The sequence below is a fragment of the Stegastes partitus genome, unplaced genomic scaffold, assembly GCF_000690725.1.
Source record: "Stegastes partitus isolate 25-593 unplaced genomic scaffold, Stegastes_partitus-1.0.2 Scaffold680, whole genome shotgun sequence".
NCBI lineage: Eukaryota > Metazoa > Chordata > Actinopteri > Pomacentridae > Stegastes > Stegastes partitus.
Genome location: NW_007578411.1, coordinates 75748 through 89529, shown reverse-complemented (window position 1 = coordinate 89529; position 13782 = coordinate 75748). Strand labels below are relative to the sequence as shown.

The following is a 13782-nucleotide window of genomic DNA, read 5'->3' as shown; positions in this document are numbered from 1 at the left end:
ATGTTGTAGTCTTGGTGTCGTATTGCTGTATGTTGTAATGTTGCCGTATGTTCCAGTATACTGTAGTGTTTTTATTGTAATGTTGCTTTACGTTGTAGAGTTGTTGTAGTGTTGCTGTATTTTGTAGTGCTAGTGTATGTTGTAGTGTTGTTGTATGTTGTACTGTTGCTGTACACTGTGGTGTTGCTATATGTTGTAATGTTGTTGCTGTATTTTGTGGTGCTGTTCCTTTTTAATTGAGGTGATGCTGTACATTGTACTGTTGTACATTGTATTGTTGTAAGTGTTGCTGTATTTTGTAGTGTTGTTGTGTGTTGTGTATGTTCTAGTGTTGCATTATAAAGTTGCTGTGGTATTGTTGTGTGTTGTGGTTTTACGCTGTAATGTTGCTGCATGTTAGGGGTGGGCGATATGGCAAAAATATCATATCAAAATTTTTGTAATCATAAAATAACAATTTCGATTTTGTCACGATCTTACATGTATTTTTGAGACTAATTTACAAGTTTCTGGTCAGTGCCAACATGTAAAGTGATTGAACAAGTTTGTCATGTTGCCATCCATCTCTGTGCAAACTTTGCAAATTACCTTTGTTTGCGCTTTGTCATTTCAAATCAAATCAAATCAAGTTTATTGTCATTTTGCTGTACATACATAGTAGTACAGGCAAGATGAGAGAGCGTTTTGCAGAATGCACGTCTGGAATAGGCAAGACACTTAACGTTCACTCTCACTGTCTCCTGAAAGGGTCACTGCGTCCATGTGTGCCGCCATCACGTTAAACACAGCGACCCTCTTCAAGTCCGGTACGTCTTCAGGGACACAAAGACCCACACGGTGGTGTGACGATGATGAAGCTGCAGATGCTGCCCGGAGCTAGCTGTCTGTCTGTCCGCCCGGAAAAATGTCGTCCTCTCCAGCTGTATGTCTATCTGGGATGTTGTCATGGAGCCATGTTTCTGTTATAGCAAACACACAGCAGTCCCTCCACTCTCTGCGGGTTTCTTCCAGCAAATGTAGCTCGTCCAGCTTGTTGTGGAGGGAGCGGACATTGGAGAGTAGGAGTGATGGTCCTGCTGTTCTGGAGGGGTTAGCCTTTAGCCTAGCATAGATCCCGGCTCTCTTCCTCCTCCTTTGTTTACGTTTGTACCGTTTGCGCTTCCTTCTCTCTTGTGTAACTGCCAGTGTAGTCTCTGATCGGACTCCGTGTTGGTGTAGTATGTCCAAATCACAACTGAGCCTCACAATTTTAGCCACTTTCATTGCCCTGATGTTCAGCAAAGTCTCCCGGCTGAAAGTTTTGCAGAATGAACTTCTGGGATAGACAATTTAGGGAAAAGCCAAAACAGTTCCATCTAATGAAAGTGGAGGTTTTTTTTAGCGATCACCCCCCCATTTGGCTTTCAGCCATGGCTCTCCATGCAACTATCACTAAACACACAAACAACGAGGCAGGTAAGAAAATGCGTCCCTGCCCGTAATTCGCTATGATTGGTTGACGACGTAATACGTCTGGTGCGTCGGTGCATCAGCATAGAACTGCAATTTATAGAATGTGACCTAAACGATCCATATGATCTCCTCACTTTGGTAGATCATCTACATGTTCTAATTGTTCACAATCTAATATTGTCATATCGCGCACCCCTACTGTATGTTGTAGCACCGTGGTTTAGTTGTGTTGTCACCTCGTCCACATCCATGCAGTGCGTCCCGTTGCCGGTGGTTCCAGGTGGGCAGGGTCCACAGGTGTATCCAGGATAGTGCAGACTCTCCATGCAGGTTACGCCTTTGTAGCAAGGGTTTGGAGAGCAGCGGGAACGAGGCTCATGGAAACCTACACACAGACACACACAGGCTGGCTTCAATCAGATCCTCTGATTTTATACGTTGGTTAACTGTGATGAGAAAAAATGCAGCTGCTGACTCACCACAAACCTGACACTCCAGTATAGTGTTCCTGATCAGAGCCATCTCCTTTACCTGAGGACAGCACACGGCAGTTAACTCCTCAGGGACTTTACTGTTTCACCGGCCCTGCCTCATTGGTTCTCTTGTGTCCTGCCTCACCTGTCCTCTGACACTGCGTCTCACCTGTACCTTGACATTAAGTCTAACCTGTCCTGTTTCACCTGTTCTCTAAGGTCCCGTCTCAACTGTCCCGTCTCACCTTCTTTCTAATGTCCCGTCTCACCTATCTTTTCTCACCTGCTTTCTAACGTCCCAGCTCACCTGTCCTGTCTCACCTGCTTTCTAATGTCCCAGCTCATCTGTCCTGTCTCACCTGCTTTCTAATGTCCCGTCTCACCTCTCTTTTCTCACCTGCTTTCTAATGTCCCGTCTCACCGTTCCAGTCTCACTTGCTTTCTAATGTCCCATCTCACTTGTCCTGTCCCACTTTTCTCTGTCTAAACTGTCCCCTAATGGCCTGCCTCACCTGTCCTCTGTTACTCAGCCTCACCTACAACATTCACCTTTACCTATTCTCTGACATTCATCCAAACCTGTCCTCCAACAGTCTGTCTCACCTGTTCTCTGATGTCCTGTCGGAGCTCTCCCAGGATCTGGTTGAAGATGATGAGCTGACCAATCAAAGCCTTGGTGTGATCACCTGTCAGGAAATTATCAGAGAAACATGGCATACCGTCAGTAATCAGAGTTGAAAAGTTGATACAGGTGAATACTGACAGTTTCGATGAACAAAACAAATCTCACCCAGGATGGAGTTGACCTCCCCACTCACTAAAAAACAAAAGTTGTCGTTGGTCAGGACGAGCATGAAAAGTTAAAAGAGAGCAGCTTTAAGGTGTGAATGCAGACACGAGATCAAGGTAAGCTTACCTGAGTTGTAGGCTGACGAATCTCCTTGGAATGGACAGTCAGTCAGAGCTCCAGCTTTAGCAACGCTGCCCCCTAGAGCCATTCTGAGGGACTCCACTGCCCCCTGAAACAGACCCGGAGAGAAAGTGTGAAACACAAAAACACCCCTTGTCAAAATTCCACCACTTATCATAGTAAGAAACTGCAAAAATGGTCCGACAGTTCTTCAACTAGTCACGTGTGACTTTCGGTTTCCTTGGAAAGAACAACCACCTTTAAGTTTAAAATAATGATATACAGGATTATACATGTCTTGGTAACAAAATGTGAACTGCAGGCTGTGTTTACGCATAGCAGATGGGACAGGAGGATGGAGACAAACTGAAAATGTAAGCACTAGAATATCCAGAGTACATAGAGCCAACATGTTTTCCTGTATTGGTAACACCTGTGGGATTTTGGGAAAATGTTGCACATGTTAATTCCAATTTTTTTTCATGTTTTGTAAAGACGAATAATCAGAGACATTTAACTTTTGTTTTCTCTTTCTTAAGATTTATAGCATTCTGATTGTGTCACACTGCACAGAAGTTCTCTCTACTTGTATATAAAGTTCTACTATGTCCATAGAGGTTCAGGAATTCATATTTCAGGTAAAAATGAGCCCACGGTAAGGAATAATGCGACACAAAAAAAACAAAACAAAAAAAAAGACAAATCAGAAACTGCTTGTAGTTCAGTGGGTTTAACAGTAATGAGAATCATTTATCATTCCATTTTCCCCTAAAGAGAACAACCTTAGGCTTCCAAATGAAACAAAACAAACAAACAAACAAACCAAAAAGGTTCCTACAGTAGTAATAACAACTTGGCCTAGCGAAGGTCACTTCCAGGTTTGTGATTCTGGATGAGACCCGAGAAAATGTTGTGCAAATACCACAATGACTCTTATGACCTTGAAAATTAGTTAAATTACTTCTTATCTAATGCAAAAGAGAGAAATTCAGAATCCGTTCAGCAGCTCTCTCAAAGAGAAAAAAGGTGACAGCTTAATTAATATGGTATGACAGTGAACACAAAACTCCTTTTTCATCAGCTTGTGTCAAATTGTTCAACTAATGCAAACTATGGAGTTCTTGTGACCATATCAGAAACTCCAAGTCTACGTTTACACATTGTCAGCAGAGCTTAATAAGACAGATTGCAGTGATCCCCCATGTAACACAAACACATGTGGCATCAGTGCAATCTGTAACCCAAAAACACAACACATTGTTACTTGGAAAATGAGCAAATATATAAGTAAGTCATTTATGAACACATCACTGACATTTAACTAAGTTATGACCTAAGACTTTACAATTGAGTTTGCCTCCAGTAACTACTGCTTCACTGCACACCACCTTTGTATGTATTATTTTCTTTAATCTGTTTATGGCTCGAATATAAAGGCCCATTCAGATGGGATTTATGTCTCCAGGAGAGGTGGAGTCATTTTAATATTACCTGCCCTGGTCAGTGATTTTAATCCACTCCAGAGTGTATGGGAGTCTTTTTTCAGCCCCTCCTCAGACATAATTACAGCTGAAATTACCTCCTGTTTATTAGAAACTGGCTGCCGTTCCTCCTGTAATTTAAATCCCGTCCAGAGCCACGTCCTTGTACTTTCATCTCTTCTCTGTTCTACCAAAGCAACATCTCCAAATAGTTATCTTTCTTTACTATCCTTTCAGAAATTCTCTTTGCGCCTATGGCAACTGTCAGATGAATTCACTCACAACTGAATAGACATTACAACTACAGACAGACTTTAAACATAAAGCTGCTCCACAACAACATCACCCACAATCAAGACAACAAAGGTTCAAGAGACACATTATAAGAACTAGCCATACTTCATATTAACTTTTATATCAAGACAGAAAATAAATAGTTTGTATTAAGAAGTTGTTGTGTTTTTACAGGTATCTCACCATAAAATGCGTGCAGTAGAGATATATTTTTAATTTGTTTGGAATCTGGCAATATCAAAATCATAATGGTGAGATACCACATTACTTTGAAAATGGAAAAATATGTGTTTAACGGAAACAACTGTCATTATTCTAATTAATAAGTGTTCACATATCCCACTTGCAGATGTAGCAAACTGGATTACTATTTGGCACATAGAGAAACAACTTGTATATGATGCAACCTCAAACGTATTTTTCCCATGACGCTCCATCACACGGACAAGCACCTGGTATTGTTTCAATGTCAACTCATGCGGTTTCATTTGATATATGCTACACAATGCTGCAATAAATAGCAATTCAAATGAAAAAAAGGATTTGAATTTGAATGCAAAGTGCATCCGTTGGGTTCTAAGGGTTAACAGAACTATACTGGAGGGTATGAAGGATCTTTCTTCAGGCAAAGTACCTCCACTATGATGGTAACAACTTATATTCAGCATAAAAAGGCTGTGATACCTTTTCCTCATCACTCAGTCCTCACAAACAGTTTCATACCATGCTGTTGACTCATATTCTTGCTAAACATATCATATATTTTGCATTTTTCCTTAATGAAAGACTTTGCAATAATTTTTTTATTCATTTATCTCTCTAACCTGGAGCCTGGCATATGCCTTCTGTCCATGTCTGATCTCCACCATCTCTGCCTCTCTGGGCAGAGGAACCAATGGCGGCAGGCCCTGGCTGGAGTCGGCCAATCGGCAGTCGACATAGAGCTCCATCTGCATGTGTTCGCGTTGAAGGCCGCCGAGCCTCAGGATGATAGAGTGAGTCCGCCCATCGGCAAGGTTGGCATTCTGCAGGTTCACGGTGTGGAGCTTCCCATCAGCACGGACATAACGAACCAGAACTGATGAAGGAGAAGAGGAAGAAGAAGAAGACAAAGAAAACAAGGTAGTTCAATGTCATCATAACATGAAACTATATTTTCTGATGTGTCAAAGATCAAAACTCTCTCTTAACTCTTAGATGCATAAAAGGTAATTCCACACAAAATCAACAAACTCTGAATGAAGTAGGGCTGGTCCGAATAGCAATTTCTGATCTCCGGACATTCGGTCCCAATTAATGAGGAAAATCCCGAATATTCGGGGGTGCTGCGCGGTGGTGGCGGGTGAGTATTTTGGTTGATGGGTTGACGGGTTGAGGGGGGGCACGCACTGAAGGGTTTTGATGACAAACTGCTCTGCACAAGAAGTTTAATCTGAGCATTCAGATCATTCTGAAGCAGAACCAGAGCATTAATATGGCAAAGTTGTCCAGCACCCTAAAGTTTCCTCAGCTGCATCGATCCTGCTGCTACAACATAGAACGGAGAAAAAAAGCATTTAAATTTGCTGCTCCCCCTACCTGGAACACTTTGCCAAAAGACCTGAAACTTCAAGAGCTGGTCTCTTTAAACACTTTTTTTTTTTTTTCAAAGTGTTTTTATTAGAACCAGTTTCAGACATTACAGAAAAATTACAAGTATATTGCTTATAGAAAAACAAGATAATAACCATAACAATAGTAACAGTATTAAAAAAAAAAAAACCCAGTAACAATAATACTAATAAGACAATACAATCGTTGAGCACAAATACAAATATGTGCATAGGGTCTGAAAGTGCAACACTTGATACATTCGTTCAGATTCCAGTGTGTTCATTTTTCTTTTTTTAAATCTTTTTCCCCCCCTCCCACCCTAGAGCAAACCCTCCCCCCCAGAACAACCCCTCCCTCCACCCCAGCTCACAACAAAACAGCAGTGAAGTACCGCAAACGATGTATAATAAGATAACAAAAACTCACAAAAAAAAAAACAAAAACTGACATAGTTAGTTAGGCAGCATTTTTAAATTAGAAAAAAGAGATAGAAAGCATTGCCATTTCCGATAAAACCTTTCTGTGCATCCTCTCATTGTAAATTTTATTTTCTATCTTTAAACACTTTTAAAGGGTTCTTAAATGACTTGGAGGCAGAAACATCAGTCTGTAGATTTTTTGACAGATGATTATTTTTGCTAGTTACATTTCTGATCTCTGCTGATACGTTGATTTCTTATCTTCTAAATTTAATTTCACCATGTATTATGAGTATGATGTTGGTGTAGATGTTGTTGTGATCTTGTCTGTCTGTCAGTTGTGCTGCTGCCTATCTTGACCAGGACACTCTTGAAAAAGAGATTTTTAATCTCAATGAGCCTTGTTCATTCAAACCGTATAATGCACGGCTCCTCGTTCTTTAATCCTTACTTGACTTGATTCATAACTTGTACAACTAAGTATAAAGTTGTTTTATTTTGATTTTATAAGACACAAATATATTTTTGAGTTTGTAGTTGGTAATAACACCCTGGAAAATGGCTACAGCAACATGACTTTAATCTGCCTTGCTTCACTTGTCTTGAATAAATGTTGGTATGGGGACCACCAGTCACAAAAACGCATTTGAGGAATGATCAAGAACATGAGTAGGACGTTTGCGCCCGATCAGAGTGAGGCCGTGAGCAGGCGACAGTTTCATCTGCACTCCGGATGAGAAAATGGAACAAACCTCATGGAAAACATTTAAGAGGATAAACAGCCTGAAGGAGTGGACTGTTGGCAGCACGAAGAACAAACGCTGACCAATAAAGACCCACATCATGAAAGGAAAAAAAACAAAACATCAGGAGTGTAAAAAAAAAAAAACAATACAAACACCAGTCTTACTAAGATGACAGATGTTTATCATAAATTATGGATATTTGAAATGGTAGCTGTGACATATTAGATTGATATATCAAACATTTTGCAAGGTGCATTGTTTTAAAAGTTGCCCGTCTATCTACTTTCAGCACTTTTTTTTTGTACATTGAAATTTGGGGCGGTTTGAACCACAAAGTGTCTCTACAATAGCCTGAAAATTTCCCTGTTATTTCTCGTCATGTCAGTCAATTAGAATCTGCAATATTAGACAAATAGATCAAAGAATCTCTGAAATACTAAAAAACTAAATTGAAGCTTAAATAGTGATATTTCTGAACCACATGTAGCTGCATGTCACAATAATACAAAACAAACAAGTAGAATGCTTTCTAACATAAAATACTGGGTCACAAGAGTCACTGGGAATATTCATCCTGAGATATGGCCTTAAGTTTTAATGTGCAAAAAAAAAAAAAAAAACGTGCTGAAAGTGGGTTGACAGACAATAATAATAATAATAAAAAAAGATATTTGATTATACCAAGGTAAAATGTATCCATCTGTGTAAATATCTATATTTTATGCAACACATTTTTAAAAATTGAAATAGAAAGAACCAATAGCACCAAATGTTGATTCCTCCACAACTGAAAATAATCCCCGGCACCATTTCCTTGTTTAAAAAAACTACACTTAGCAGTTGTTCAAGGGGGAAAAAGTGATTTAAAAAAAGTAAACAATACATGAGTGGGGTGGTTTAAGATTTACATTTTCAAAAAGGAAACACGTTTATATGGTTCTGTCAGATGTTGAATATCAGACCAGATTATTGTTCGACCCCTAGTTTGGAACCAGGGGACTTGGAAGAGATGATAACTGCCAAAATCATTCAAAAGAGACAAACCAATGGCTATTCACTGATAAATCAGTAGGTTATTTTTGAACTCTCTGAATCTCAAGTAGTTTCTGAGAACTTTTTGCTCCTGTCACATTTTCCCTCATTGTGTGTTCATCTTTTTTTTTACTGAAATATGATCCCTGCACCTCTGTGGAAACAGCACATCCACCACCATGAATCATTAAACAAAGAAGAAAAGTTGAACTTGTTTGGTTACATACTTTGCAAAAATTAAAATGACCTGGACTCAACATGTCCAACATTTTTTTCAAGTGTCCACAGGTGCTAACAATACTGGAGAAAAAAAACCCACGGAGGTCCAAATCTTACAGATTTTTAACTATTTACATGTTTATAGTGTCTTACAATAACTTTTTTACACAACTCTGCACACCAACTCCAGCAGGAGATTTAGAATAAAGTGATTTTGAATAAATGTCCCAATTTTAAGCTTAGATTTGGTTAATTTTTCTGATGGAGCTGTATGTCACCAATATGTTCATGGACCAGTGAAGGTTTGGTGTGACCACTGTTACTACATATTTGATTTTTGGCAATATTTGTTGCAATAAACAAGCAAAAAAGTTAAATATTTGATTCTTCCTGCTTCTAAAATGTGAGAATTTGTTGTTTTACTTTGTCAAACAGGACAGTTAGTTGAATATTTTTTTCATTCTGGACTGTTGTTCAAAACAAGACATATAAAGGTAAAACATTTGTCTGTGGGAAAGTTCAATTGACTTTTTCACTTTTTTAAAATTTTTACACTATAGAAATAACAGTTAATCAGTAATTTGAAAAAAAAAAAAACATTAGTTGCACTTCTGCTGTAATGAAAAAAGTAGTTGTACAGTTAGATTCAGTAACTGAATGTTCTCAGAGAATGTGCAGGATTCGGCCGTTTCTCTGTTCTGTTTTTATTTCTTCTTCAGCGACCTGTAAAAACACTACAGTGAACTGTAAAAGGTCTGTGATTACCCCAAGAACATCCCCTGTGACCACTAGATCATTTTTAATGACCACTAGAACCTCTTCAGCAACCCACAGATCCTCCTCAGCGAACTATATAAAGCTTTTAAACCTTAGAAGCTCCCAAATGACCACTACAACCTCTTTGACAACCCCTAAAACCTCTTCAATGAAGAGATTTGTACTACCACAGTGACCCACAGAGCGTACTTAATGACTATTAGAATCTCTTTCACAATCCACAGAACATCCTCACCAACCAGTGGATCCTCCCCTGTTACCTCTAGAACCTGTAATAACTACTAGAACCGCTTCATTAGCAATGCTCCTTCTCTTCCTCCTTAATGACCATTAGAATGTCTTTAGAGATCCATAGAACATCTTCCATGACCTATAGAACATCCTTATTGAAGACATGGACGACATACTAGTGGTCATTAGGGAGTTTCTAATTGCACAATTGTGCACCAGAACATCTTTAGTGGCAACGAGAACCTCCTAATGACCACAGGAGTGTCCTCCATAGATGTCAGTCAATAGAACCTCTTCAGTGACCGATAAAGCCATCTTAATGTCCACTAGAACATCTTCAATGTCAATGGGAACCTCTTTAATCACCACTACAATGTCTTTAACAATCTATAAAGCCTCTTCCATGACCAAGAGAACATCCTCATTGACCACTGGATTTCCTCTGTAACTTATAGAATGTGTAAAATGACCCCGTCCCTGGAGCCTCCTGATTGTACATGAGAACATCTTCTTATTGTGCAAGAGAACATCTCCAGCAGCAACTAGAATGCTGTTTATAGGTGTCAGTCAATAGAACTTCTTCAATAACCCACAGAACCCCCTTAATGTCCACTAGAACATCTTCAGTGGCAACGAGAACCTCCTTAATGATCACCAGAATGTCTTCCATTGATGTCAATCCACAGACCATCATTAGTGATCCGTAGAACCCCCTTAATGTCCACTAGAACATCTTCAGTGGCAACTGGAACCACCTTAATGGCCAGGAATACATCTCCCATAGTTGTCAATCAATTGAACCTCTTCAATGAACCTTTAAATAATATCTTACTACCTATTGGAACCTCCTCAATGATGTGTAGAAATAAGACAGAAATGTATTAATCATCAGGGAGATTCTTGTGGCAGATATTGCTCAAAAGAAATCCCAACCAATGAAATGCCCCTAAAACTTCTTGAATGACCACTGACCATCTCATCAACAAGTTAAAGCTTTTAGGCATTTTTACACTTTTTTTTTTTGTTTGTTTTTTTTTTAACATTTTGTAGATAAAACACTTAATTGATAATAAAAACAATCAGTAATTGCAGGTCTGCAGTAATAAGAATGTGATTGCACTGTTAGATTTAGTGAATGACTGTTCTCCAAGACTCTGATGAAGGATTTTGCTGCTTCCCAGTTCTGAAATTGGTGACAAGCATTATGAGATTTCACTTAAATGAGACACTGATGTGAGCTGCTCTGTCTGAATAACACAGATGTCAACAAACTGAGTGTTCACCTTGAAATAAATCTAATATAAAAATATGGAATACAAACAACACTTTAGGCAGAAGCAGGAGGAGGAGAGATGAAGGTTTCATGCTGAGCTCAGTCTCCTATCTGGAGGTCAAAGGTGGCGCTGAGCCCAAACATCAACACAGAGCAGTTTATGAAACGTCAGCTCAGATTATAGTGATCATGCTGTCAGAGCAGCTGCAGACTGAACTCACACTCTGTCATTATCAGGATAAAGAATGTATTAAAACGACAACACAGCCAGAACCGGATTCCTGGGCAGGGCTCTGAGGCCCAGCACACACCGGCTTATCAGACCAGACAGAACCCTCAGATCCAAGAACGTAAAACTTCAGGGTATTCTGAGAACAAGATGCACAAATGAGTCCATCTCACACAGCCTCATTAAGCATAATCGGAGTGCTTGGTAGATCTGCCTTAATTGTAACAGTCTTTCTGTAGTCGACCACCAAGTTTTATGAAGTTCTCGTGGAGATCTCAGATTTTGCACACATCCGTGGTCTGTCAGGGTAGATTCTGAGGAAATGTATGCAAAATGATGAGGCAGACCCATAGCACATTTCCACAGAAACATCATTCAGAAGAAACAAACACAGAACCCTTCAGGGACCATTAGAACCTCTTCAACAACCCATAAAAACTCTTCAGTGAACCACAGAAGGTCTTCGAGAACCTCTAAAACAGTAACAACTGGAACATCTTTGATGACCACTAGACTCTCTTTCGTGACTCATAAAAACCCTATCAATCCCCCATAAAACCTCATCAGTTAACCATAAGATCTTCAATATCCCCAAGAACATTCCAGGCTACCACTAGAACCTCCTCAGTGGCCCATAAGACCTTCTAGATGATTCCTAGAAGCTCACTGTAGAACTGCCGTGTTTAATCATTGACAGAATATCCTGACTGACACCTGGAACCTTTCAAATTGCCTCAAGAAACCCCTGTAACAACTAGAATCTCTTTGGTGACCACTCGAACCCTTCAGTTACCCACAGAACTCCTGAAGTCCATTCACTGACACCCAGAATCTTTTCAGTGACCACTAAAACCTAACCTAATGACCACAAGAATGTCTTGAACAAACCGTGGAACCTCTTCAATGACCACTAAAACTTTCTTGACAACTCATAAAACCTCCCTGGTGACTACTACAACCTCTTAAATGACCCTTAAAGCCTTCTTAATACCCATTAGAACCTTTCAATGACTCACAGAACCTTTTTTTTAAGTTATTCTTTTTTGGCATTTTTGCCTTTATTTGATAGTGCAGTTTGAGAGAGAGACAGGAAAGTTTGAGAGAAGAATGGGGGTAGGACCTGTGGAAAAGGGCCATGAGCGGGATTCGAATTCATGACCTCGGCGTTGGGAACTATAGCCCCTAAACACGGGACGTCAGCTCAACCAGGTGAGCTATAGCGGCGTCCCTATTCTCATAGAACCTTTTTAATAGCCACTAGAACCTCTTCAACAACTCGTAAAATCTCTTCAGTGAACAGTAGAACCTCTACAGTGACCCACATAACCCCTTCAGTGATGCTCTAGAATCTCCTAACAACCCATAGAATAGAATAATGACTGATAGGTCTTCCTCACTGGTTCTCTTAAACTGCCCCTAGTAAACCCAATAGCAACTAGAACCTCTTCAATTAGCTGATAGACCTTCTTAATAACCACTAGAACCTTATAATGGCCCACAAAACTTTTGAATGGCCACGAAAACCTCTTCAGCAAATTATAAAACCTCCCCTAAAACCACAAGAACCTCTTCAGTGACCACTATAATCTCTTGAATGCCTCTAAAACATCCTAATAATCACTAGAACCTTTTAATGACCCACAGTGTCTAGGACAGTACCACCCAATGAACATTAGAACCTCTTCAACAACTTAAAAAACTTACTTAGTAAACCACTCAAACCTCTTCAGCAACTATTTAAACCTTTTTAACAACCACAAGAACCCCTCACTGACCACTTGAGAACCTTACAGGACCACAGAACTTTTTCAGTCACCACTGCACTTTGTAAAGAACCACCAGAACTTTCTAAAAGACCTTGATACATTTCCTAGTGACGTATGGCATGCTTTGTTAATATCTTCAGGTTCCCTTACATTTAAAGGTTATTTAAAAAGCTTTGTTCTGTCAGATATGACAGAACCTTCACTGTTAAACTGAAGGTACATTATTTCCTACCACATTTCCTGCCCCTTGACTTCAGAGCCAGGATTTCAGAACCTTACATTTCATCCTAATTACCTGGAACCTCCTCTGAGGCTTTGTGCCGTTTCCACTGAGTGAAATATTCAAACCACAGACTCCATGTTTCTGTGGAAATGTTCTACAGGTCTGCTGCCTCATGTCACACATGTTCCCCTTAATTCATCCTGATAGATTTAGGATCTGTGGAAACTTTGAGATTTGAAAGTGAAGAGGATCTGAATAGAGTCTCGCTTAGTGCGGTCAGACTCCGCGGCTACATTTCCACCAACCTTTATTGATCTTCCCCATGACGGCGACCTCCAGGTACTTCCTGTTGTCCTGTTTGCTGTAGAAACCCAGCAGGACTCCACCCAGCTTCGCCGGCAGCCGAAACGTTGACACCACGTAGACATCACTGAGCGCGCTCAGACCACCCGCCAGCTTCTCCACGGCTGAAATACTCTGCTTCGAATCCTGAAGACTCAACACGTCAATCACTGAGGAGGGGGAAAAAGGGACAAACACTTGTCATTAACATTTCAAACACCAGGAGAAAGAGGGAAAGCTGAATTCCTAAAAGATCTGGTTTTATGGCACTTTTTGGTTAATTTTATTAACACTGAGTACATCTTAAACTGATCTGTTATTT

The 13782-nt window shown here is 39.9% G+C and overlaps 1 protein-coding gene across 1 annotated transcript in view; it reads right to left on the bottom strand.

Moving 5' to 3' along the window:
* Window positions 1-13782, bottom strand: part of thbs3a (thrombospondin 3a) — a 39038-nt gene that overhangs the window by 18895 nt on the left and 6361 nt on the right. The window contains exons 2-8 of the mRNA XM_008290522.1: window positions 13424-13630; window positions 5435-5688; window positions 2842-2944; window positions 2716-2742; window positions 2529-2611; window positions 1932-1983; window positions 1689-1837 (exon numbers count right to left, since the gene is read on the bottom strand). Coding sequence (XP_008288744.1) covers window positions 1689-1837; window positions 1932-1983; window positions 2529-2611; window positions 2716-2742; window positions 2842-2944; window positions 5435-5688; window positions 13424-13630 — 875 coding nt within the window. The remainder of the gene's footprint in view (window positions 1-1688; window positions 1838-1931; window positions 1984-2528; window positions 2612-2715; window positions 2743-2841; window positions 2945-5434; window positions 5689-13423; window positions 13631-13782) is intronic.